The following is a 26193-nucleotide window of genomic DNA, read 5'->3' as shown; positions in this document are numbered from 1 at the left end:
TGAGGAGCTGAGAGGCCAGCTGCAGGAACAAGGCTGGCGTGTTGTCTGTAAGGTCCCTTCTGCAAGGGTTACGTGATTGGCTAGCAGGAGGCGTGTGGCTGGGGAGGTGCTGGTGAGGTGGCTTCTGGCTGAGCAGTTGCTGGGGCAGCAGCAGGTGCACGGCTGGGACGCGTGCTTTGGAGGTGACGTTGGCCGGAGCAGCTGGGAGGTGAGCATTTGGCTGATGGCTGAGGAAGTTATTGTGAGGTCACTTGTGTGTCAGGGGCTTGTAGGGCAGTGAGAGGCAGGCGGCTGGGAAGGTGACAGTGAGGTCCTGTCTTTTGGAGTGGCTGATAGGGCAGCAGGAGGCAGGTGGCTGGGAAGGTGCTTGTGAGGTGACTGCAGAGAGAGCAGCCCCGGTTGCCCATGGCTGGGAAGTGACTCGGAGGTCCCGCCTGTCCCCGCAGTATGTAGGCCTGCAGCGTGGCTTAGACATTGGTGGTGAAATCTAGGCTTGACAGTGTGTGCGTGGTGTGGAAATTGTGCCCCATGCAAAGAGAGGGGCCTGGTGAGATTTGTCTCAGCCTGGGCAACATTCATGGGAGATGAGAACACTGCCCCAAATTTGCTCCCCAGCCTTGCCCATGGTTATGGAACATGGGAAGCACCAGGGTCCCATGTAAAGCCCTCTGGATGATGCGTGTTAAGGGCCTATTTGCTCTTTTCTGGCATCTCATCTCTCTCCTAAGCACCGCAGACTGAGAAACCTTGCTGAGGCCTTTTCAAAGCAGAGAGCCTGCTTTGGTGCCTGAAGGAGGAAGGCTGCGTCCTGTCCCATCCTGTCCTACATCCTCCTTTGACAAGAAGAGTGACCCACGGGAGAAACCTGTCTCACCAGGCTCACCAAAGCATCGCAGCCCATGGCCACCCTTTTGTGCTGTTTGACCTCACATGATTTTGATCCCGTCTTTAACAAGTGCCAAACCCCTAACATAGCCCCAAACCCCAGCTTCCCACACAGGTCTGCCCTGTGCAGAGACCTGTTGGTGCAGGGGCACAGAAGTGACCTCTCCCGTGACCCATCTTAGATTTTTCACAGCCTTTGTCACCATCTGGTCACGTTCCTGAAGGAGTTATCAGCCAGTTTTGGAAACTAACTGTGGGGAGGGCAGGTGATTGCTTTGCAGAACATGGAGGGAAATCTCTCTGCTCTCTCCCTGGCTGTGCCATCTCCATGGCGGTGACCTACTGAGCCCTGAGATGACACGGGCTGAGGTCACAGGGGGATGTGCCGCATCACAGAGAGGTCTCTCCCCGGTGCCATGGGAGAGCCCTCACTTCCCTGCAAGGCCAGGGCACGGCTCACACACTCCCCACTGCTGCCCTTCAGAGCTACTCCCCAGCAAGGAGGGAGGACAGGAGGCAGTGGGGCTGCACTGGGGCTCCTCACCAACAGGCACAAGAGCAGGGACACATTGGAGAGGAATTGTGGGGGACGAGTCCTTTTTCCCTGGAGGGAGAGGCGAGCCGAAGGAAAGGGGCCAAACGAGATGGAGACTGCTGGACCAAGAACATTAGCCCACACCACGGATACTAGCTTTCCAGTGCTCCTGCAGCTCTCTGCCAAGGGTAAGGGATTGAGGAACTGCTTCCTGAGGTGTCGCACAGAGACTGTGAAATGGAAAAACAGTTGTGGGACCTGGGCTGTGGGGGTGTCTGGACAGGGCTGGGGGCGGCCACAAGAGCCCTGCTGGAGGGTCCCCTCTGGCTCAGGGCACAATGGGGCAGGCAGGAGTGCTGGGTCCTGGGGCTGGGGCTGTCCTGAGCCCCGAGGCTCCTGTGGGGCTGGCTCCATCCCCTCCTGGTAGGGTGGGAGGAAATTCAGGCCCAAGTTTCCCTGGAAGTGGGTCCCCCCTTGGAATCTGGCTCCGGCAGGAAAGGGGTCCTGGCTCCCAGAGGCTGCAATGTCCACCAGATCCCAGGGGGATCTCAAGAGCCTGCTGGAAATGCCCACAGAGGACATGAAACCTTCCCCTTGTAACAGCCCTCAGCATGGCACCAGACCCACCACCAACGATGGTGGGAGGAAGGAGTTGCCTGCTGGGTCATGTGTCTGCAATGTTGCCATGGCATCGCCCCCAGTGCTGCCCTGCTACTGGCTGACAAGAGGAGGAGGGTTGTGTTGGGTTGCCGGATGTCTCTGTCAGCCCATCACAGTCCAGCACGTGGGTTAAAGACACTTATAAGTGCAGGAGAGCAGGAGTGGGAGTGAGTGGGTGTGTAGGTGTGTTCCCATGCTGGCCCTGGCCGTGTGGGGCTGCTCTCCTCCAGGAGCTGCCACGGGGTTAGGACCATAGGACAGAGGTGCCTGGGCCCCAGGGGAGCTGTCCTGCAATCCAGATGTGCTGGCCGGCCCCAAGCAGCTGCGCTGGGCGGTACAGTGTGGTTTGGCCGAGATTTGTCTGCAAGATGGGAATGCTCTTTCTGCCCTTGGATTGGTGGAGGTGGGAAGGGAGCAGGAGCAGAGGTGGGAGTGGATGTTCAGAGGAAGTGCTTGTTGCTGCCTCTTGGAGGACTAGAAGGAAACAGAAGGGCTGGAGAGTGGGCCTGGGTGTGATTTGGGTCCATGGTGGAGGGTGTCCTGGCTGCTGGCCTGTGTGGTGGTGTGGCCTGTGTGTGCCTGCTGCAGAGGGGCGTGCTGGCTGTCCACCGTGTGTGAGGGGAGGGGTGGGGGTGAGGTGTGTGCCAGAAGTTGGGTGGCGTGTGGTGGGGAGAGGCGGTGGCCCCAGGGTGTTGGTTCTGGGTGCGGGAGGAGACGTGTGGAGAGAGCAGTGCTGTGCGTGGGGAGTGCCATGAGGCTGGGGAGGTGGGGAGCGCTGCGAGGTGAGCAGAGGCTGTGGAGGTGGGGAGCGCTGCGAGGTGAGCAGGTGCCTTGTCTGCTGGGGCCCCGGCTGCCCTGGTGGCCCCATGAGGCAGGCACGCTGGCAGCCGGCTGCCTTCTGCCTGCTCAGCTTCAGGCCTGGAGTTTCCTCCGCTCTTGCCAGGCTCTGCAGCCAGGACCCACCCGAAAGTGCAGGGAGCGCTTCTGCTTGCTCTGAGAGCTGTACGAGGCATGCTTTTCCCTCCTTTCCTCTCGGTTGCTTTTTGTGGGGAGAGCTTTGGTCTTGCAGCAGTGTTGGCTGAAGGAGCAGGAGGTCGTGGGAGGTGCTCGTTCCCAGCTGGGCGTTAGCGTGCTGGAAGGTGTTTGGAGGAGTGAAGGCCTTGTGGAGAGGTGTTCTTGGGAGAGGGGCAGGTGTGTTCTTGGGAGAGGACTCTGAAGGGTGGCTGATGCCTTCCTGTGCCAAATCTCCCTGGACAAGGAGTGCCTTGGAGGAGGGAAGGCAAGGCAAGGGTGGCCTGCAAGGGATGTGCAGCCCCGGCCTCTCTTCCTTCCAGCTGCCGTCTCGGCAAGTTCCTGCACCGTCCCGCTGCAGGGTGATCTCTGGGTGCTGCAGCAGGGCAGCGAGAGAGCCCCCTTGGGCAGGCATGAGTGTGCGAGGTGTGGTGTGGTGAGGTGCTGACGCGGGGAAGGTGGTGGTGTTGGCTTGAGGTTTGGGTGGGAGTGAGGAGCCCCACGGAGCTCTAGGGGCATTGCTGCGAGTCTCTGGAGCCAAGGGAGTGGTGGTGAGCACAGGCGTCCTCCAAGCAGCCTGCCGGCTTGTGGGCAGGCATTGTGGACGCTGAGCGCTGGAAGCCCTTTCCCCTTGGTGTTTTCTCCCTGAGCGCTTGGAGAGTTGCCACTCCTTTTTTGGGAGGTGGGGAGAGTCCTAGAGCCTTTGCATTGTGACCACTCTTGTTTTTCGGACTGCTCCCTGCTGACGCCGTGATGGGGTCGTGTCCTTGCAGCCTGAGCAATGCAGGGGCCAAAGAGTGGAGCACTAGGGGGTCAAGTGCTTGCTAAGAGAAGAGAGGGAAGTGGTCCTTGCTGCAGGCTGCTGCCTGGTGCTGCTTTGGAGGAGAGCTCCTGGCACCAGACGTGAGGACAAACCAGCTTGGCTCTGCCACACGCCCAGCTCCTTCAGTGGGTGGCTTAGCTGGTGCTCTCGGGCTCTGCCCGGGCCATGCCGGGGGGACCCTGGAGGCAGAGCCTGCACTGGCTTTTCCATGTGGCATGCACCCTGCTGAAAGCTGCTGGCTTGGCTCGAGGCTTTGCTTGGCAGAGAAATCCCCGGCCTTGCTGAGGCAGGGCAAGGCAAAGGCTTGAGAGCAGCGGAAGCCTTGTGCCGTTTCCCTGGTTGGAAGTGTGCTTGTCTAAGGCTGGTGCACTGGCCCTGCCCGTGCTGCTGAGTGTGTCTGTGTGCAGCCGTGTGGTCATTGGTGAGCTGTCGGAGCACGGCCCGAGAGAGGGGGAGTGTTGCCAAAGAGTTTTGTCCTCCTGCCTTGAAGCCCCAAAGGGCCCCTCAGTAGGGAGGCCTGTGGGGTGAGGGCCTTGAGGGCACGTGAAGCAAAGCAGATAGATAGGCAAGAGCTGGCGTGATGCGCCTCCTGGGAGAGCACTTGCCCTCTGCTTTGTGGAGGTGGGAAGGGAGCAGGCTCCGGGGTGAACCGGGATGTTCAGAGGAAGTGCCTGGGGAAAGGCTCTGGAGGACTAGAAGCAAGCGGAAGGGTTGGAGAGTGGGTCTTGGTGTGTTTTGGGGCCCTTCCCCTTGGTCACTTCTGCTCGGAAAAACTGCCTGTCGGAGGGCTCCGAGAGAGGCTGTGCCCACGCGGCACGCCGTGGCCTGGCCGTTGGTGGTGCTCCGTGCCTCTTGCTGGGCCCTGAGACCTGTGGCCCTGGAAGCGGCCTGAAGGGTGTTGGCAGAGCAGCTCTGAGCGTGGCAGCTGTTTGGCTTTCGCAGGGCCTTGGAGGCTGGGGAAGGGCCCGTCCTCCCCTTGCCGTTGTCATTAGCCCTGCTGGCAGGCCAGGGGGAAGAGCTGCTGAGTGCTGCCTCTGCTGGTGTCCCCAGCTGAGATGCCCTCGCCTCAGTCCTTCCCCACGTCCCAAACTGTCAGGGCCCCAAATCAGAGAGTGCTTGTTGTCCTTGATGTGTAGGGGATGTGCTGGCTTGGTTCAGTCCTTCCTTGGGGCAGGAAGTGGCCTTTGGAGTTGCGGGAAGGCTTCTTGCTCTGCCTGGGCCATGGGGCCCTGCTGTCTTCCGCTTCATGGTCGCTGCTCCCACACAATCGGCCCCTTAGGAAATGTTGCCACGAATCCCTTGCAGGCCTTTCTCCAATTCCTGAGCTTCACGGGCTCGGTGCGGGTACTGGCTGGGCAGAAGGTGATCTTCTCTTGGGGCAGGAACCGATCCGTCCTGGGTGTTTTGCTGCACTAGGAGCAGTGTGAGGCGCCAGGGTGAGTGAGGGAGACCGTTCAGGAGGTGTCTCAGCCTTGGGGAGAGCAGGGGCAGCTGCAGGGGGCAACAGCCACGAGGTCCCTAGTGTGTGCGAGAGCTGGGCCAGCAAATCACCACTGCCCAATCAGTTCTTTGTCGGTAGCTGAGAGGCCAGCAGGGGCCCCGTGGCTCGGCTGCTGATTCTGAGGTCCCTTGGGGCTGAGGAGCTGAGAGGCCAGCTGCAGGAACAAGGCTGGCGTGTTGTCTGTAAGGTCCCTTCTGCAAGGGTTACGTGATTGGCTAGCAGGAGGCGTGTGGCTGGGGAGGTGCTGGTGAGGTGTCTTCTGGCTGAGCAGTTGCTGGGGCAGCAGCAGGTGCACGGCTGGGACGCGTGCTTTGGAGGTGACGTTGGCCGGAGCAGCTGGGAGGTGAGCATTTGGCTGATGGCTGAGGAAGTTATTGTGAGGTCACTTGTGTGTCAGGGGCTTGTAGGGCAGTGAGAGGCAGGCGGCTGGGAAGGTGACAGTGAGGTCCTGTCTTTTGGAGTGGCTGATAGGGCAGCAGGAGGCAGGTGGCTGGGAAGGTGCTTGTGAGGTGACTGCAGAGAGAGCAGCCCCGGTTGCCCATGGCTGGGAAGTGACTCGGAGGTCCCGCCTGTCCCCGCAGTATGTAGGCCTGCAGCGTGGCTTAGACATTGGTGGTGAAATCTAGGCTTGACAGTGTGTGCGTGGTGTGGAAATTGTGCCCCATGAAAAGAGAGGGGCCTGGTGAGATTTGTCTCAGCCTGGGCAACATTCTTGGGAAATCAGAACACTGCCCCAAATTTGCTCCCCAGCCTTGCCCACGGTTATGGAACATGGGAAGCACCAGGGTCCCACGTAAAGCCCTCTGGATGATGCGTGTTAAGGGCCTAGTTGCTCTTTTCTGGCATCTCATCTCTCTCCTAAGCACCGCAGACTGAGAAACCTTGCTGAGGCCTTTTCAAAACAAAGAGCCTGCTTTGGTGCCTGAAGGAGGAAGGCTGCGTCCTGTCCCATCCTGTCCTACATCCTCCTTTGACAAGAAGAGTGACCCACGGGAGAAACCTGTCTTGAGGCTCGCCAAAGCATCGCAGCCCATGGCCACCCTTTTGTGCTGTTTGACCTCACATGATTTTGATCCCATCTTTAACAAGTGCCAAACCCCTAACATAGCCCCAAACCCCAGCTTCCCACACAGGTCTGCCCTGTGCAGAGACCTGTTGGTGCAGGGGCACAGAAGTGACCTCTGCCGTGACCCATCTTAGATTTTTCACAGCCTTTGTCACCATCTGGTCACGTTCCTGAAGGAGTTATCAGCCAGTTTTGGAAACTAACTGTGGGGAGGGCAGGTGATTGCTTTGCAGAACATGGAGGGAAATCTCTCTGCTCTCTCCCTGGCTGTGCCATCTCCATGGCGGTGACCTACTGAGCCCAGAGATGACACGGGCTGAGGTCACAGGGGGACGTGCCGCATCACAGAGAGGTCTCTCCCCGGTGCCATGGGAGAGCCCTCACTTCCCCGCAAGGCCAGGGCACGGCTCACACACTCCCCACTGCTGCCCTTCAGAGCTACTCCCCAGCAAGGAGGGAGGACAGGAGGCAGTGGGGCTGCACTGGGGGGCTCCTCACCAACAGGCACAAGAGCAGGGACACATTGGAGAGGAATTGTGGGTGATGAGAGAGGAAGCGAGTCCTTTTTCACCTGGAGGGAGAGGCGAGCCGAAGGAAAGGGGCCAAACGAGATGGAGACTGCTGGACCAAGAACATTAGCCCACACCACGGATACTAGCTTTCCAGTGCTCCTGCAGCTCTCCACCAAGGGTAAGGGATTGAGGAACTCCTTCCTGCGGTGTCGCACAGAGACTGTGAAATGCAAAAACAGTTGTGGGACCTGGGCTGTGGGGGTGTCTGGACAGGGCTGGGGGCGGCCACAAGAGCCCTGCTGGAGGGTCCCCTCTGCCTCAGGGCACAATGGGGCAGGCAGGAGTGCTGGGTCCTGGGGCTGGGGCTGTCCTGAGCCCCGAGGCTCCTGTGGGGCTGGCTCCATCCCCTCCTGGTAGGGTGGGAGGAAATTCAGGCCCAAGTTTCCCTGGAAGTGGGTCCCCCCTTGGGGTCTGGCTCTGGCAGGAAAGGGGTGCTGTGTCCCAGAGGCTGCAATGTCCACCAGATCCCAGGGGGATCTCAAGAGCCTGCTGGAAATGCCCACAGAGGACATGAAACCTTCCCCTTGTAACAGCCCTCAGCATGGCACCAGACCCACCACCAACGATGGTGGGAGGGAGGAGCTGCCTGCTGGGTCATGTGTCTGCAATGTTGCCATGGCATCGCCCCCAGTGCTGCCCTGCTACTGGCTGACAAGAGGAGGAGGGTTGTGTTGGGTTGCCGGATGTCTCTGTCAGCCCATCACAGTCCAGCACGTGGGTTAAAGACACTTATAAGTGCAGCGGGAGCAAAGCAGGAGAGCAGGAGTGGGAGTGAGTGGGTGTGTAGGTGTGTTCCCATGCTGGCCCTGGCCGTGTGGGGCTGCTCTCCTCCAGGAGCTGCCACGGGCTTAGGACCATAGGACAGAGGTGCCTGGGCCCCAGGGGAGCTGTCCTGCAATCCAGATGTGCTGGCCGGCCCCAAGCAGCTGCGCTGGGCGGTACAGTGTGGTTTGGCCGAGCTTTGTCTGCAAGATGGGAATGCTCTTTCTGCCCTTGGATTGGTAGAGGTGGGAAGGGAGCAGGAGCAGAGGTGGGAGTGGATGTTGCTTGTTGCTGCCTCTTGGAGGACTAGAAGGAAACAGAAGGCCTGGAGAGTTGTCCTGGGTGTGATTTGGGTCCATGGTGGAGGGTGTCCTGGCTGCTGCCCTGTGTGGTGGTGTGGCCTGTGTGTGCCTGCTGCAGAGGGGCGTGCTGGCTGTCCACCGTGTGTGAGGGGAGGGGTGGGGGTGAGGTGTGTGCCAGAAGTTGGGTGGCGTGTGGTGGGGAGAGGCGGTGGCCCCAGGGTGTTGGTTCTGGGTGCGGGAGGAGGCGTGTGGAGAGAGCAGTGGTGTGCGTGGGGAGTGCCATGAGGCTGTGGAGGTGGGGAGCGCTGCGAGGTGAGCAGGTGCCTTGTCTGCTGGGGCCCCGGCTGCCCTGGTGGCCCCATGAGCCAGGCACGCTGGCAGCCGGCTGCCTTCTGCCCGCTCAGCTTCACGCCATGAGTTTCCTCCGCTCTTGCCAGGCTCTGCAGCCAGATATCCCACACAGACGGTGAGATACATATAAACATGCAGCTGAGCATATTTGGAGTGGAAGAGGTCATCTTTCAGAAAGGGTTCCTTGCTGGAGATTCTTGAATTTAACACCTCTGAGATCTGTCCAACACGTTTTATTTTACGCTAGAGGCATAAGCAGTTGCCTCTCTCCCCTAGCAGCAAAGGCTACGTGGGGGTACTACCTAAGTGGGGTACATCGTTGGTGCAGACACTGTTTTCTTCTCATGTGGCAGGTCCCCAGAACCTCTTTGCTTATAGTGCAGTAGTATCCCCCAATCAGCCCTTAATTAACTATCCAATTAACTTCCCTCCAACCCAGTGAAATATGGCAGGTGAGGGGAGAGGGTCTTCATTTGATCTTGCCAAAGGCCTCACTGCTTTGGGGCTCTCTGCTGCACCTTGCACCCTGCCCTGGGCTCTGAAACCAGACATCCTGGGACGGACATCCAGCAGGAGGCCACAGAGAGCAGTTCAGATCATGTGGGACTTTCTTCACCCACACAGTTCACAAGGAAATGGTCCCTCCACAGTGGAGCGCTCAGAGGTGCTCTTTCCAGTGGCGGTGCCACAGTCATAGGCCCATTTGAAATGGGCCAAATAAGGGAAACTTCCAAAGACCAAGTAATTCTTCAGAAAGTCATTGGCCTTTAAAACCACTTCTCCCAGAGGTGCCTGCCGCAGGGAGTAGTAATCTCAGGTGCCCAGAGCTCACTTTCTGTGCTGAAGACTAAGGAAATGAGCCCATTGCTTTTGGACTGGGAGAAACATCAGCTGATGCTCAGGCACTTTCCTGCAAGTCAGCAGGAAACACTTCCTGGGTCCGAGCTGAGAATCAGCGTGCCAAGCTGGAGTTGTTTGATGCAAATAACTGCCTCAGAATTAGGTTCCTCCCCTTTCCACATGCTCCTCTCTGCCCTAAGGGGGTCATTTGGGAGCTGACCCTTCAGGTGTCCAAGTGAGCACATTTGGCAGAGTGTCACTGAGCTGGTCACTGAGGCCTGCAGTTTCAGGAGCTCTTGCCAGGATCTCCAGCTGGAAAGCTGACTCAATCCCAGTGTGTTTCCTTTCTGGTACAGAGAGAGAGAAGAGACCCCCATAGCTGGCTCCTCATGTCCCTGAGGAAGGGGAAAGGCCAGGAGCTGGCACAGAGCTTGGAAGGTGATTGTGAGATTCTTTCTGCCTCCCCATCTGATGGGCCAGTATCTGATGAGTAGCAGACTAGCTAGCAGGCCCACCTCCTGCTGACACAGAGCCTGCAGGCCCAGAGCCCTCACCCTGCTGCCAGCGCTCTCTCCCCAAGGCAGCCCAGGAAGCTATGGACTGCCTTCACCCTGAGGATGTGTTGCTGGCTTATGCTGCTGCATGCTGCCTCCCTGGACCCCCCCAGGCCCTTCTCAGCCAAGCTGCTTTCCAGCCGATCGGCACTCAGCATGTCGTGGTGCAAGACATTGCATTTCCTTTTGTGAAACTTCCTGACCGTTCCTCTCTGCCCATGTCTCCAGTCTGTCACAATCCCTCCGAATGGCAGTGCAATCAGAAACTTGCAGGCCCTCAGGAGGCACAGGCCCATGCAGGTGACTGTGTGGTCCCTTCTGTGTCTGTAGGTGATGCGCCAGGAACAAGCTTGTGGGTGGGAAACTGTTTGTGAGGTGACTTGTGTCTCAGTACCTGATAGGCCAGCAGCAGGCACAATACTTGGATGTTGGTTGTGAGGTCATTTTTGTCTTGGCACGTGATAGGGCAGCCACTGGCTCCCGAGCAGAGGAGGTGCTTGTGCGATTGTTTCTGCCTGAGTACCTGATAGGCCACTTGCAGGCCGATGGCTTGGATGCTGATTGTGATGACGTTCCTGCCTGAGTACCTGTTGGGATAGCAGCAGGCACATGGCTGAAAGGCTCACTGCAGGCAGGTGGGCTTGGAAGAGGACTGTGAGGTTACTGGTAAAGGATCAGCAGGTAGGCCAAAAGTCTTAACAGGTGGGGACACTGTGATGAGAGCCATTGTCTTAGGAGGTGGAGACATTGTGGTGAGAGCCACTGTTTCTCAGAAGCTCCTTGGATGGTAGGAGGCACATGGCCGTAAAGTTGAAAGTCAGGTCACTCCTGTCTCTGCCAGTGATGGGCAAGGAGAAGGCACATGGGTGGGACCTCACAATCAACACTGCAGCCATGTCCCCTTTGCCTGCCTCTCCCCATCCTGTAAAGGAAGCGACCTCACTATCAACACCACAGCTGTGTCACCTCTGCTTTCCTCTTCCGCTCCCCTCTTCTGACGTCTGCCTTCCCCCTTCCGCTTCTCCTCCTCTCTCCCAGCCATCGCCCCTTTACTGGCACCTCCCTCTCCCCTGTCCCCATGGGATTTCACACATGTGGTGGGCAGCTCACATGGCAAGATGAAAGTGGGCTCCTGGGGAAGGCAGGCTGGGACAGTGAGGAGGTGGAGATGTGCTATGTGCAAAAGGGTGGCCAGAGTGCACAGGGCTTTGCCCTAGAGATGGTGATGAGCCAGTCCAAAGCACGGCACAAATGGACCGTAAGGCAGGTGGAAAATGGGCTGGACCACTGGGCCAAAATGCTGTGACCAGTGGCACAAGGTCCAACTGGTGGCTGATTATGTGCAGCATCCCTCAGGGATCTACATTTTAGGCAGCACTGTTTAATGTCTTCGTTAACATCCTGGACATTAGGATGGAGCGCACTCTCCGTGTGTTTGTGGACTAGGTGCAACGGGGGCAAGCCTCTGAGCAAGCTCATCTAGTTCCCTTGGAGTGAGTGGGGAGCGGGACTAGATGACGTCCAGAGGTCTCAGCTACCCTAAGTGCTGTGATTCAGTGAATCTTTCCCTGAAGAGCTCTGGAAAGACAGAATAGTGAGAGGTAGCAGAAAGGACAGGGTGGCAGAAGAAGGCAGAGGAAATAGGTCCCTCTAAATAAAGTAGTTGCTCAGAACAAAGCTTCTCCATTCAGAGGGTTGGTATAAAAGGTATTGGGCTGAATAACTGGTCACAAATATCTATACTCCACTAGAAGGAGGAAATACTGCACTGCACGCACTTGGTGCTGCTAATAAGAAAGAAAGAAAGACAAGATCATTAGAACTGGTAAAACATACTTGACCTTCTGGAAATGGCTATGTGCCAGTTTGGGCATAGAGTTGTTTTTTGGATAGGCTTCAAGTTACAGCTACACATTTTGATTCAGGCCTTTACTCCTTTGCCTACATATGGAGGCTGTTGCTGCCTGAGATGCCCTGGGGTCACTGAGTTCCCATGACTAGAAAGGGAAGGGCAGACACCTGGGTTAGGCAGAGCCATCTGCCCTGGAGGGGTCAGGCATGGGGTGAGATCAGTCTCAGCCCTGTTGTCACCTCAGATGGGGTCGCACTTCACTGACAGTGCAGGGAAGGAGAAGGGAGTGTGGCTAGACTCATTGGGACACCTGTAAGACGTCACTATGACACAGGTATATTGAGATTTGTGCCAATCTGGCCATTTAAAAATACAGTTTGCTCCTTACTCTTTATCATTCAGGTGCTTCTCCACTCCCTAGTCGCTGCTCTGAGCTTCAGGGAGTCGGAAGCTTGCCTTCGTCTTTCAGCACTCTCATTGTCTCGTCAACCAACTCCTTCACTCTGTTTCTGTCTAGCCTTCCCTATCTGTTTGTCAAGAACATGTCAAAGAAGGCTATTCCTTGCAGACTGTGGACCTGCCTGGAGGCAACTTGCCCTTGACATACACTTGAGGATTGTATGTTATTTCTTAGGACATTGCATCATGTTTCTTTGTGTTGGATCAGAATTGAGACACATGCTTCTGTGTCTGTTTGCAGTTGATTTTCTAAGGAAAGCAGGTGGGAATTGGTGCCCAGGAGCTGTAACATTCAGCTACAGGCTTGAATGGGAAAAGGCTAGATGTTAAGCAGAGTGAGGGAAGTCCCCAGGGGCCGAGGAGAGAAATGTCAGGGCTGGGGAGGTGGGGAGGAAGTTTGTCCATACATGTCTCCTATCCAAACTACTGCTTTTCCTAGATGTGCAGGCTTCATCAGGGGACCCTGTGGGTCAATGTGAATTGGAGAAGGTGGGTATCACTTCTTCTGAAACCTGAAGACTGAAGAAAGTTTGAAAAGCAGACATCTCTCAGGTGCTCCTTGAAATCTTCCTCTCTTCAATACCCTCCTGAACACTTGCCAATTAGCCACAGCAGAATAGAAGAACTGAAGAAAATGATGGAAAGAGGCATGGATTGTTAAGGGTTTCTGCATTTTAATGACCCCTCGAGGGTATTTGGTGCTGAGCCCATGAACCTCAGATGCTGAGGAGAGGCTGAAGAAACCTCTCCAGAAGTTGAAGGGAGAAGAAAATCCCAAGTTTCTTGGAGTGTTAACGAGTCCCACTGAGGGCCATTACTGACAAAGCCTCCCCAGGGGGCTGATGAGAGCACAAAGCTGGAGGCCCTGATTGCAGGCAGGCTAAAGGCAATGTGCAGGTGCCTCTGTGATGCCAAGTCAGCCTTGATGTGTGTTCTCAAGCAGAGCAACCAGGCCCTGACCCCCAGCCCCTGCACAGGGTGATCCTTTCCATCACGCATTGCTCATGTGGGCAGTGTGCGGGTGGGCGTATGCAACGCCCAGTGCAGGACCATGATGTGGCACCTCCTGGGCTCCCCAGGGACTAGGAGGCAGCAAGGCCACAGTGCTTTAAGGAAAAGGTGTCTTCTTGTGGGCCTTGGTGGCAGAGATACCAGCCACAGCCAAGAGGCCAAAGACCTAGCTCTGCTGGGAGCTTTCAGCCTTGGCAGTGTCCTCAGCCATCTCCACCACAGGCCATCCTACACTGCCCCCATGCCTGCTGCTGTTTCCCTGCAGCCTGTAGACTCCCAGCCTCCTTCCGCACCTTGCTCTTACTCCAGGATCTCCCTGCCTCTACTGATATCTTCCTGTCCTCACTTGCTTTTCCTGGAAACACAAAGGCAGGGGCTGATCACAAGAGTCCCTCTGTGTGGCCTGTAGCACCACAGCACTACCCTTCAAGTGACATTTTCTTTTCCTAATGTCACATCTAAACCCCTCAAGCTGCTGTGTGTGGCTTTTTCTCTTTCTCATGCTGTTTCCCACTACCAAGAAAAGCTCTGTCATCTCTTCAAGCTGTCACAGTCTACTACTCTACTGCCCTTCACCTCCATTTCAGCAGGATAAAGAAGCCCAGGTCCCTCTACCTCTCCTCATGGGCGGGGTTATTCCCATCTAGGTGCAGGACTTGACACAACACGTCTCTTGTAAATCTTCATGAGGTATCTGTTTTTCCGAATCACCTTTGTTTCTCAAGATCCTTCTGGACTGAAGCACCTCTGTGTCAAAAAAACAAACCAAAAAAACCCCAACAAAACAACCCAAAAAAGCGCCAATGGGTTAAGGTTAAGCAGGGGAGGGCCAATTCTATGGAAAGAGATCAGGACGGTAAGTGAGACAAACTTAAAAGAGGGGAAAGAAAAAGAAAAAAAAAAGGAAACTGAAAGTGAAGGAAAAGATTGATGAGGACTGTTCTGGGGATCCCTGCCAAGAAGTCCTGCATCTGAATACCTCTGAGTGGAGGAGGACAAGAAAGCTGACCTACTTCCACTCTCACAGGGAACCTGCGTGCTTTCCGTGACATCAGCAAGAGAAGATTGAGAGGGGGAAGAATTACAAACTCCTTCAGGGTGGAAGGGAGCTCAGGACGTCTCTAGTGCAATCTCCTTGCTCCCAGGAAGGTCAGTGCTGAGGGTGAGAGCAGGGTGCTCTGGGCTTCCTCCAGTCTGGTGTTGGAAGCCTCCAAGGGAAGAGACTGCCCAGCCTCTCTGGGCAACCACTTGCAATGCTTGACCATCCGTGTAGTGGAAAAGCTTTTCCTTGTCTCCTGCACAAATGTCTCTTCTTTCCACATAGGCCAATTGTCTCTTGTCCTCCCACCATGCACCCTGGTGAAGAGCCTGCTTCCATCTTCTTGAGGACCTCCTTGTAGCCATTGGAAGGCTGCCTATGAGATCCCTCCAAAGCCATCTCTTCTCCAAGTGGAACAAGCCCCATTTCCTCACAGCTCCAGCTCCCCGACTCTTGTGAGGGCCCTCAGCTGAATTCGCTCCCAGTAATCAACCTCTTTCTTTTTCTGGGGACCCAGCACGAGATACAGCCTTCTATCTGGGGTCTAATGCATACTGACTAGAAGGTGATCATTTTCCTCGACCTCCTCACTATGCTCCTGGTCCTACAGCCCACCATACTTCTGGCCTTCTTTGCTGCCAGGGAATGCTGCTGCCTCATCTTTGGCCTCCTTTCCACTAGGGCCCTCAGGTCCTTTTCCACACAGCTGCTCCCCAAGCACCCAGGCCCCAGCCTGTAAAACCAGCCTGTAACTGCAGGGGCAAGAGCTGGCATTTGTCCTGGCTGAATTTCTGGAGGTTCCTGACAGCCCATGCCTCCTGCCTGTCTAGGGCCCTCTGAATGGCAGCCCTCCAGCAAAGGTCTGGGCCCCCCTTGACCTCCAGCCTGGGGTCATCTACAAGCATGAGGAGTGTTGCCTTCTTTGTGTCACTAATCAAGAAGATAAACAGGACAAGTTCCTGGAGAGATCAGTGGTGCTCCCCTTCTCCCTGGCCTCCAGGAAGAGCACTACACATTCACAACTTCCCTCTGAGTCTGGTCAGCCAAGCAGCTTTTTACCCATCCGGTTGTCTGCTCTTCTGGACTGTAGCGTTCTACTGTGTAAGCAAGAATACGGTGGGAGACAGTGTCCAACACCTGGCTAAAGTCGAGGTGAAAGACATTCTCTCTTCTCCATCCACAAACACAGTTATTGAATCATAGAAAGCAATCAGGTGGGCGAAGCACAGTTTACCCTGTGTAAATCCATGCTAACTGTTCCCTGTCACCTTCTTCTCCTTCACGTGCACAGAAATGTGATCTGAGAAGATTCACTGCATGATGTACTCCTCACCAAAGGGAGGCTGAACTGCCTGCAGCTCCCCAGCTTGTCCTTGTGGCCTTTCTTGAAGATGGAGGTAACATTTCACAGAATCACAGAATCACAGAATTGTGTAGGTTGGAAGGGACCTCTGGAGATCATCTAGTCCAACCTCCCTGCTCAACAAGGGTCACCTAGAGCATATTGCCCAGGATCACATCCAGACGGCTTTTGAATATCTCCAGCGAAGGAGACTCCACCACCTCTCTGGGCAACCTGTTCCAATGCTCTGTCACCCTCACAGTCAAGAAGTGTTTTCTCAGGTTCAGATGGAACTTCCTGTGGTTCAGTTTCTGCCCATTGCCTCTTGTCCTGTTGCTGGGCACCACGGAGAAGAGGCTGGCCTCATCCTCTTGACACTCCCCCTTCAGATACTTGTACACGTTGATGAGATCCCCTCTCAATCTTCTCTTCTCCAGGCTGAACAGGCCCAGCTCTTGCAGTCTTTCTTCCTAGGAGAGGTGCTCCAGCCCTCTAATCATCTTGGTAGCCCTCCGCTGGACTCTCTCCAGCAGTGCCATGTCTCTCTTGTCCTGGGGAGCCCAGAACTGGACACAGTACTCCAGGTGAGGCCTCCCCAGGGCTGAGGAGAGGGGCAGGATCACCTCCCTCGACCTGCTGGCAACACTCTGCCTAATGCACCCCAGGAGACCATTGGCCTTCTTGGCCACAAGGGCACACTGCTGCCTCATGGTCAACTTGTTGTCCACCAGCACTCCCAGGTCCTTCTCGGCAGAGCTACTTTCCAGCAGGGCAACCCCCAGCCTGTACTGCTGCATGGGATTATTTCTCCCTAGGTGCAAGGACCTTGCATTTGCCTTTGTTGAACTTCAGGAGGTTCCTCTCTGCCCACCTCTCCAGCCTGTCCAGGTCCCTCTGAATGGCAGCACAGTCTTCTGGTGTGTTAGCCTCTCCCCCCAGTTTAGTATCATCAGCAAACTCACTGAGGGTGCACTCTGTCCCTTCCTCCAGGTCATTGATGAATATATTGAACAAGGCTGGAGCCAGGACTGACTCCTGGGGGACACCACTAGCCACAGGCCTCCAACTTGACTCTGCGCCATTCACCACAACCCTCTGAGCTCGGCCATCCAGCCAGTTCTCAAGCCACCTCACCGTCCACTCATCTAGCCCACACTTCCTGAGCTTCCCTAGGAGGATGTGCTGGGAGACAGTGTCCAAAGCCTTTCTCCAGTCAGTGGGACTTCGCCCCAGCTCCACAACCTTTCCAAGATGATAGTGAGTGGCCTTGCTGTGACAGCAGTCAGCTCTCACAGCATCCTCGTCTGCAGCCCATCCAACCCCATTGGCGTGTATGGTTTGAGTTCTCCCAAGTCATCCCTCACTAGCCTCATCCACTGTTGGTGGTTTTTGTCCTCTGGAGTCTGGAGCCAAGGCACAACAGCCTGGGAGACCTTGCTTGGGAAAACTGAAGCTAACAAGGGGTGGAGTTCCTCCCACCTCTCTGCATCTGCTGCTACAAGGTCCCCTGCCCCATGTAGCAGTGAGCCCGCCTTTTCCTTTTGGGTCTTTGATTCTTACTGAGGCAGTAGCAGCTCATCCTCAGGCCCTTGACGTCCCCTGCAAGTGCCAATCCCAGGGGAGCTTTTTCTTCCCTAACACCCCGCCTGTGATGCTGGACAAAATTTCTAAATTTCTCCCTTGCAGCCTCTTTCTCCTTCTGCTTCCGGGATTCTGCCTGACTGCCCTGGAGCTAAGGTGTGAGGTCTCTGTTTAGCCACGCTGGTCCCCTGAGGTATCTGCTAGTTTTCTTTAATATCAGGATCAACCATCCTTGTGCTTGGCAGGTGCTGTCCTCAAAGACCTGAGCTCCTGGCCCTTCAGAACTGCCTCCCAGGGGATCCCCTGCCAGTCCCCAGAAGAGGCCGAATTCTGCTCCTCTGAAGTTAATGTTCTGCACTCCGCTACTGTCCTTCCTCATTGCCCTCAGGATCTGGGAATCCACCTTTTCAAGGTCACGGAAGACAAGGCTGACACTACCTATCCCATCCCTGATCCATTCCTCCCTGTTGGCAATTTTCAGATGCACGAAAGCATCACCCTTACTGGCCCATCTGGCAGCTCTTCAAGGAAGTTGTTCCTGATGCCCTCCAGAAACCTCCTGGACTGCTTGCACCCTTGACCTTCCGGTTAATGTCTGGGAGATTAAAGTCCCTCGCATAAGAACCAGGGCCTGTGATCCACAGACTTGCTCATATTGCTTAAAGGAGAGGAGAGGTAGAAGAGTTAGAGTGCAGAGACATGAGTGGAGATCTTGGTGTGATATGCTTCTGGTTTATACAGCGCACTTGAATGTAGATGGGATGGACTTTCCCTAAAGGCAGTGATGGGATTTAGTTTTTGGGGGACAGGCAGGAAAAGTAAGAGACCCTGGGGTTTTTGGCCAGCAAGCACTCCAAAGGGGCATGGCTTTCCTGTAGATGCCATGGTGTCTACTACAAGCATGCAGTTGTGCTGCACAGCCCAAGCATGTGACATGGCTCTGCCAGCCTATTTCCATGTCACTGCAACAAGTGTCTGCACCGAATTACATGAGCTGTTTGTAACATTGGGATCTTCATATGCCTCAGCTTTCTAGTGAGTGGGATCTAGCAGTATTAGGGAATTTGGGGTCATTCGAAATGGCCGAGGAAATTCCCCACCCGGCCCCCACCTGACACTGCAGAAGGATGCGGGTCTCCCAGTTGCTCCATCAGAGCAAGCAGACACTGGCACATGCTTTGGACCACTTCTGCCTCTTCCAATATCCCCAGGTGTTTGCGTGTGAGCAACTGACTCCCACCCACTATCTCCAGGGATCATAATGGGAGCTTAGAGAAGGGGCTTGCGTGCAGACACATCTCTGCTGGGCCCACTCCAGGTTGGGCAAGGGGAATCCCACCTCCTGTGTGTTTCTGGAGTTCAGGGGAGGGATCTGAATCCCACTTCAGCCCTGGGGCTTCTAAACGGGCATAAGAAGCCTAGATGGACTAATGTGAATGAAAACCTGAACCATGGGAAAATGAACTCCCTTCTTGGCCCCTCTCTAGGAGTCCTGCCTAGTTAAGACATGGAAATGGATTTCCAAGGTAGGATGTTTCCACCTCTCATAGAGAACCATCCTCTGATGAGCCAAATGCCAGTGCTGTAACTGGTCTCCCTGTATTTTTTAGAGACGAGCAAAGGTGATTATTTAGGTGTTCATCAGTGAACATTTCCCGGGAGGAGGGAGCCCAAGGGACAGAAGCTTCTACCTTTGGCTGGGCCCCTGCTCCTGAGTGGGGCCTGGCTCCTGGGACAGAGGGAGCTTGTGGCAACATGGCAGCAGTGCCCATGTGCCCAGCTGTGTGCAGGAGCAGCTCCTCTGCCAAGAGCAGCAGGGCTGTGGGCACTGCCTGCTGCTGCTGAGAGGAGCTGAGAGAAGGCAGAGAGAAGTGAAGGGCAGTGTGGAGTGGGAGGACAGCTGACAGTTCACTGTGGGAGACATCTTCCCAGCCCTTGACACGGTAAGTCTCTGGCTGAAGGACAACACTACTGAGGTTCCTGGAGGGGTCTTCTGAACCCAGTTCACCCCATGACAGGTTTCTTAAAGATCGCTCTCCCAGCTTCTCCAGTGTACAGGAGGAGGGGATGCTTTAGAGCAGAGGTTCCCTGGCACCCCGTCACAGGGACGGGGCATGCTGCTACCTTCTCCCAGGGATGGCTGCAGGGCTGTAAGGGTGGGACATGCACACAAGTCTGCCCAGGGCTGTGATTCAGAGCAGTGTCCCTGTCCTGCAGAGGAAAGTGAAAAAGGGACTACTGCAACGGGAAGGAGCTTTCCTTCCAGGGCTTTCCGTTTTCTATTCTTTTCCTAATGTTGACAGGGAGGAAAAAAAAAAGGCAGTGTTGTCTAGTCTGGCAAGGACTTGGGACTCACAAATCTTAACCCTCTGAGATCAGGAGGTCTGTGAGAAAGCTCAGCACACCGTCTTCAAGCCATACCTCAAATTACAGCAGCACCAGCATCACCTTTATGGGCTTCCTCAGGGTTTATGTGACCTGCTCCTGAGGACCTGCAAGCACAGAGATGCCCCTGCCCAAATCCCAGTCCCAGAAGGTTTCTGTAGAACACAACTGGACACACAGCAGGTAGGTTGGGGTCTGTGATCACTGAGAGGGAAAAGGTGTAGGGACAGAGAAAGAGCTCCCAGCAGGGGCAGCTGCAGGCAGCAGCGATGGGCAGGGAATGAGAGGGAAATGCTAACAGAATTGTCATGGGAGGATGGATTTTCAGAAGTCATGAGCAACAGAATTTTGCAGTTCTGAGCAAGCTCCCCGTGTCTCCTCTCACACCCAGCAGAGCCTCAGCCCTGACAGCCGTGGAGTCCAGGGCATGAGCTGCCTCCTCTGCAGCCAGACCTCCAGCAGAGGAGAGGGGCATCTCTCCTGCCACCGGCTCATTTCATGCAGCCCGACGAAGGGACTCGGAGCACCTGCCCTGCAATGTCGCTGTCTGTGAGGCAGCATGCCCAGGTGGGCAAGGTGAAGGCTTTTGTGAGTGCCCGTCTGTCTCTCTCCTTGCCTCCCTCAGCAGCAGGATCATGGTGCTGCCCCTTGTTTCCCCTCCTCTCCATGCTGCTCCTGCTCCTCTCTCAGGCTGGGGGCTTGGGGGGTTCCAGCTGCAGTTCAGACACTGACACTGCAAGTTCGGCAACAGAGGGGTGTGCAGGGCAGTGAGTTTTTCCCCTGCCTCCTCCTGACCTGTGGAGCTCCAGGAAATGCAGTCCGTGGGACTGGGAAATGAGCTGGCTCTCCCTGAAGGAGAGCCCGTCTTCAGTCCTAACAGTCCTTTGTTTCCCTGTGGTGTCCTGCCAGGCTGTGAGTTGCCCTCTAGAAAGGCAACGCTGTCTCTCAGCTTCTCCCTGATAGCTGACAGACCTATCAAGAAGGTTCAGAGATGCAGAGAGTATGGAGAAGGTGTTGGGAGACTGTAGATGGGCAGCTGCAAAGAGCCCTGAGTGTCCTTGGCCAGAAGGGGAGTGTGGAGAGCTGCCTGAGGTGCCTGGAGAAAGGGTGAGGAGTTTGGAGCTCTGCCCTTTGAAAGTGCACTGCTCTGCTCTCAGCAGGGGCTGGTTTCTTTTAAGGGTGACATCATCCTCCAGCTGAAAGAGGTGCGAGCACAGGACAGCCTGGGAACACGGCTAATAAATGAAATGTCCTCACTCTGCCCCAAGTGACAGTGGATGCTTTCCTCTCAGGACTCACAGCAGAAATGCTGAGGATTTCTACCTTGGGGTGACAGGAGCATCTCAGAGAAAATAAAAAAATATTTAAAAAAAACCCTGAAACTAATTTCTTCAAAACTCAGACGATGGACTTCATTTGACAGAAATTGTTCACCCCCGTTCCCATGTACCCCCTACTGTACATGGGAGGCAATGTGGTGTTTTTAGTGAGAAATTGAACACTTTATTTGTTTAATTGTTTATTTTTTAAAGTCTTTTCTAACTTGTCACTATCTTTTTCTCCTTGCACAGTTCCCCATACCAAGGGGGAGCAAAATGTCCAACGACAGCTTCCTCAACGGGTTCCTCCTCCTGGCATTCGCAGACACGCGGGAGCTGCAGCTCTTGCACTTCTCCCTCTTCCTGGGCATCTACCTGGCTGCCCTCCTGGCCAACGGCCTCATCATCACAGCCGTAGCCTGCCACCACCGCCTCCACACCCCCATGTACTTCTTCCTCCTCCACCTCGCCCTCCTCGACCTGGCCTCCATCTCCACCACTGTCCCCAAATCCATGGTCAACTCCCTGAGGGACACCAGGACCATTTCCTATGCAGGATGTGCTGCCCAGGTCTTTTTCTTTGTCTTCTTATTTACAGCAGAGTATTCTCTCCTCACAGTCATGGCCTATGACCGCTACGTTGCCATCTGCAGACCCCTGCACTATGGGACCCTCATGGACACCAGAGCTTGTGTCAAGATGGCAGCAGCTGCCTGGGCCAGTGCTTTCCTCAATGCTCTCCTGCACACTGCCAACACATTTTCCATTCCTCTCTGCCAAGGCAATGTCCTGGACCAATTCTTCTGTGAGGTTTCCCAGGTCCTCAAGCTCTCCTGCTCAAAATCCTACCTCAGAGAAGTGGGGCTTATTGTGGTTAGTGTCTGTTTAATGTTTGGGTGCTTTGTTTTCATTGTGCTGTCCTACGTGCAGATCTTCACAGCTGTGCTGAGGATGTCCTCTGAGCAGGGAAGGCACAAAGCCTTCTCCATGTGCCTCCCGCACCTGGCCGTGGTCTCCCTCTTTGTCAGCACTTCATTTTTTGCCTACCTGAAGCCCCCCTCCATGTCCTCCCCAGCTCTGGATCTGGTGGTGGCTGTTGTGTACTCGGTGGTGCCTCCAGCAGTGAACCCCCTCCTCTACAGCATGCGGAACAAGGAGCTCAGAGATGCCCTGAGGAAAGTGGTGTCGTGGACATTTTTCAGCAGTGATAAAATTGCCATTTCTCTCCACAAATGACTTCCACTGTGTCCCATAACAGGACTGAGCTTTGTTTGTTCACTTTAGTTTTCTGATTACTGTTATTACTGTTCTTGGCATAATTTCTTATCATATTGCTACATAAATGCTTAGATTCCCTCCACCTTTCCTGAGACTGCTCTGTCTCCCCTGGTGCCCATATCATATTGTGTCTAACACTGGGTCAGAGCTGACGCCCTCCCAGTTATCTCTGGAATAAAGTAGGTTCCTCCTGCTGCAGTCCCTGAAGGCTGGGCTCTTCCTCCAAAGCTGGTGTCAAGAAGAGGCCCAAGGAATTGTGTCCCAGAAGGGCCTGCTGGGCTGGCTTCTCCATGGGTTCAGGAGCAAAAAGCTCATACTCACGTAATGACCTCTTACAGACCAAGGGCTGCATTTAGGACTCGGCCACCCATCGGTGCCCAGTGACAGCAGGGGCGATGAATGGTCACTGATTGACATGCCCAGAGCTGTCGCACATGTTCAGGCACAGTGTCAGATGCCTGTCCTTCTGGAGGGGAAGCTGGGGCTGCCAGGAGAGCCCAGGGGGATGTCCTGGGGCAGCGTGTGCCTGGGGTGGGCAGTGAGTGGAGCCTCACAAAGGGAGAGATGGTCCAAGGTGGAGTCACCTCAAGGGAAAGCACTAAACCCAGGTCTCCACAGGCAAAGGAGGACTCTGCAATCTCAGGAGAGACAGTAAGGATCCAGCTGGCATGGGGAAGGCAGACTAGAGAGTGATTCATGTCGCTTTCTGTGAAATAGCAGGGGCAGGATCTAGAGGTGCAGCTGGGCACAGCAAGTACCCCTGGAAATGCTCCCTAGTCCCTCCAAGCACTTGCCACATCAGCAGACCCCTGGAGGGAGTAGAGGCCGTGATCCCCATTTGGTTGGGTCTGCTTCCCATCCTCACCAGTACCACCAGTGTAGAGGTGCAGAGTCCCTCCACGGCCCTGTGGCTCCACAGTGTGCTTGCTGTGCAGAGCAGCACTGTCAGCTCAGGACCCTGTGGGGAGATCAGGGGTGTGGGAATGGCAACGAGATCAGCGGAAGGATAGGGAGATAACAGGAGGAGGAAGTGGGACTGGGCTTGGAAGTTTCTTGGAGCAAAAAATGCTGACATTTAATTAAAAAAAAAACAACAATGTTCAGAGCGTGAGTACATTAAAGCAAGGTCATGGTGCAGAGCCAGAAGTCTTGCTGTCTTGGCCCTGCACACGGCTTGGGAAGTGGCTGAAGAAGGATTAATGCTCCCCACCCTCCCCGCTCACAGTGCCATGGTCCCTCCTGAAGGGTGGCGCCAAAAGGAAGGCTGGGACCCTGTGTCAGAGCTTGCCTTGAAGGAAGCAGGACCCAGGAGCCGTGTCAGGTTGCTGCTGTCCCTCAGGCCCTGTCCCCCGCACATGTCCTCGCGACAATCTCCCCCAGCCGGCATGCTGGCCCTTACCCCAAAAGTCACCTCCAGACAGGGCTCCACGCCCAGCTGGAGGACTGGGCATTCAGATATGACCCTTGGGAGGACAAGTCCTGTGCAGGACTGAAAGGGAGTGTGCAGGGGAGGTCCTGGGGCCAAGCACCGCAGCTCCTGGTGCCCTCTCTCCTGTGTCACCATCCTCTCTCAGGAGCACCTCCAGGTGCTTCATTCCCTGCCTGGGTGTGGAGAGGAGCTGCTGGAGGTCTTCTCTTCTCACCCCTGCTGCCCCCAGCTCTGCCCTGCGGACAGCCCACAGGCTCTGCCTTGCGTAATGTTATGTCTCCATACGCTCTCCTCTAAGACCACATAGGGACGCATAGTGCATAGCTCTGCTTGGAGCTGGCCACCATGACTTGCCTGCGCAGTCCCAGGAGAATCTAGCAAGACTGTGCTTGGAGACAAGGCTGTGATTGTCCTCAAAGTTGGTGGGATGGTCTGGCTCGGGGCTCAGGGCTTGGGAGGAGGAAAGGACAAGAGATAACAAGGACAAGCAGCAGTAAAGGAAATTTCAAATGAGTTTAAGGGAAAAAATAATAGTAATAACCATGAGAGTGGAGCAGTTCTGGGGCAGGGGCCAGGAGATCTTCAAAAACTCTCCTGGAGAAAGCACTTACCAACCTGATCTAACTGCAAAGTTCGCCCAGCTCAGAGCAGATTGTGGTCCTGGAGGTCCAAAGTGGTCCATCCCAATCTAAATGCTCTAGGAGGAAGGAGCTGGAAGGTGGAGAGAGGGGCAGGGGACACTGTTGTGGGGTTGAGATCTTGCTGGCCTTTGTAATACCTGGTCGACCATGTCCTCGGAGTTACACAGTGAGTGAGTTCATCCTCAAAAGGCGTCTCTGCACCATGGGCAAGAGGAGTCCAACCAGGGCAGGGAGACTGCAGAAAAGTTCTCAGGAAGACGCCAGGCATTCAGCCCGCTGAGTCCCATCTCCAGGGCTCATGGGTTACAGGGCATCAGCAGGGCTGCACCAGCTGCAGGGAGGGCATCGCTGCCCGGGGCAGGAGCAGATCCCCCTCTGCCCTCCCCTCTCTCTTCACCCCCCAGAACAGAGATCGTGTTTCCCGTGTTGGCCCTCCCTGCCGGGCTGTGTGACCACCCAGAGGGGACACAGACTTCACGCTAAGGAAATGCAGGAGAGCCCAGGCTCATCTAGGGGAGTGGGGTCCCTCCACACCTGCTGGGTGGCCAGGGTGCAGGCTGCAGACCCCACTCTGTTCCCTGCAGACCTCCTGCCTGGGGCTGGAGGGTGCCCAGCAGCAAGGCAGGCCCGCCTGGGGGGTCTAGTGCCATTGGGGTGGTGGCCTTTGGAGCAGCCTCTCTCTGAAAGGGACTCAGGAGCTTCTCCACCTCCGTGTTAGAGGTAAAGGTAGTGTCCCAGCTTCTGGGGACAGAGGATTTAATTCTCTGGAGAACAGGAAAAAGGAAACCCTTTTGTCCACAGGACTTCTACCACCCTGTCAAGCTTCTACCGTCTTCTCCTGCTGTATCACCCCAGAAACCCTTTGACAGGGACATTTTTTTGGTTGCTGACCCTGTTTCTGACCCTGCTTTTGAGCCGCAGCAGGTTGCACTACAGGCTTCCTGTGGTCCCTTCAGCTTGAAGTATCCTAAAAGCCTGTGCTCTCAGGCCTCATTTCAAGCACCGAGCAAATGTTTCTGGGACATGAGTCGTTTGTGCTTTATGTGACCATCTTGAAGAAGGCTGGTGAACACCTCCTCCTCCCCGGTGACTGTAAGGGCAGCCTGGGAGGCACTGCCTCAGGCATATCTACATTACCCCTGAACTTCTTTGCATCCACCTTTAAGTCCATGGCCTGGATCCCCTCAGAGGTGAGGGGAGAACAGCAGGCTTTTCGGCAGTGTGATGTCTCTACCTCTGCAATTTGCACCTCGAAGTAGAAGGTGCCATCCTCCCCTTTCTCAGGAACTCAGCCTGGGTAGGGATGGGAATGTGGAGGCTGTCTGTCACTGCAGTGATCTTGAGATGATGGAGAGGTAAGAGCAATAACAGAATCACCGCCATATACTCCAAAAGTAGCTCTGCAGAGAAGGACCTGGGGAGTCCTGGTGGGTGCTTGTACTCAGACACCTGAGCTCTTCCTCAAAAAAAACAATTTTCAAAGTTTTGTTTTCTTTTGTTATGTTTAAAAAAGACTACATTTTCATCAGCTGAAATGATTGATTAATTTTAACAAAATGTCAGTGCTTTCTCAGGATTACATAATGGAAATGTTGAGGAAGGATATGAATCTTAGGAGAAGTAATTTTGACCTACCCCAAAATTCCATGACCACTGCTCTTATGCTGTGGATTTAATCTCAGAATCCTTTCACGTATTTCCACGTGTCCTGATTGCATTCATCATTTCTGAGGTCAACTTTGCTTCAGATGATCTGGGCATATGCCCTTCCCATAGTTTCCCAGTTTTCCTCCTCCCCTTCCTCTGTATCGTTCAGGTACTTCTCCACTCCCTAGTCACTGCTCTGAGCTTCAGGGAGCCTGAAGTTTGCCTTCCCTTTCAGCACTCTCATTGTCTCTCCAAACAACTCCTTCACTGTGTTTCTAACTAGCCTTCCCCATCTATTTGTCAAGAACATGTCAAGGAAGGTTATTTGTTGCAGACGGTGGACCTCCC

General features: G+C 55.1%; 1 protein-coding gene across 1 annotated transcript; it reads left to right on the top strand.

The window, feature by feature from the left end:
• Nucleotides 1-21126: 21126 nt before the first annotated feature.
• On the top strand, nt 21127-22086 carry LOC138062794 (olfactory receptor 14J1-like). Its single transcript, XM_068921803.1, has one exon. It carries the CDS (start codon nt 21127-21129, stop codon nt 22084-22086), a length of 960 nt encoding a protein of 319 aa, XP_068777904.1.
• Nucleotides 22087-26193: the final 4107 nt, after the last annotated feature.

Source organism: Struthio camelus, chromosome 29 (assembly GCF_040807025.1).
Source record: "Struthio camelus isolate bStrCam1 chromosome 29, bStrCam1.hap1, whole genome shotgun sequence".
Taxonomy (NCBI): domain Eukaryota; kingdom Metazoa; phylum Chordata; class Aves; order Struthioniformes; family Struthionidae; genus Struthio; species Struthio camelus.
This window is presented reverse-complemented; position numbering and strand designations above follow the sequence as displayed.

Coding starts and splice junctions, on each gene's coding strand:
- LOC138062794 (XM_068921803.1), top strand. CDS start 21,127: ATGTCCAACGACAGCTTCCTCAACGGGTTCCTCCTCCTGGCATTCGCA.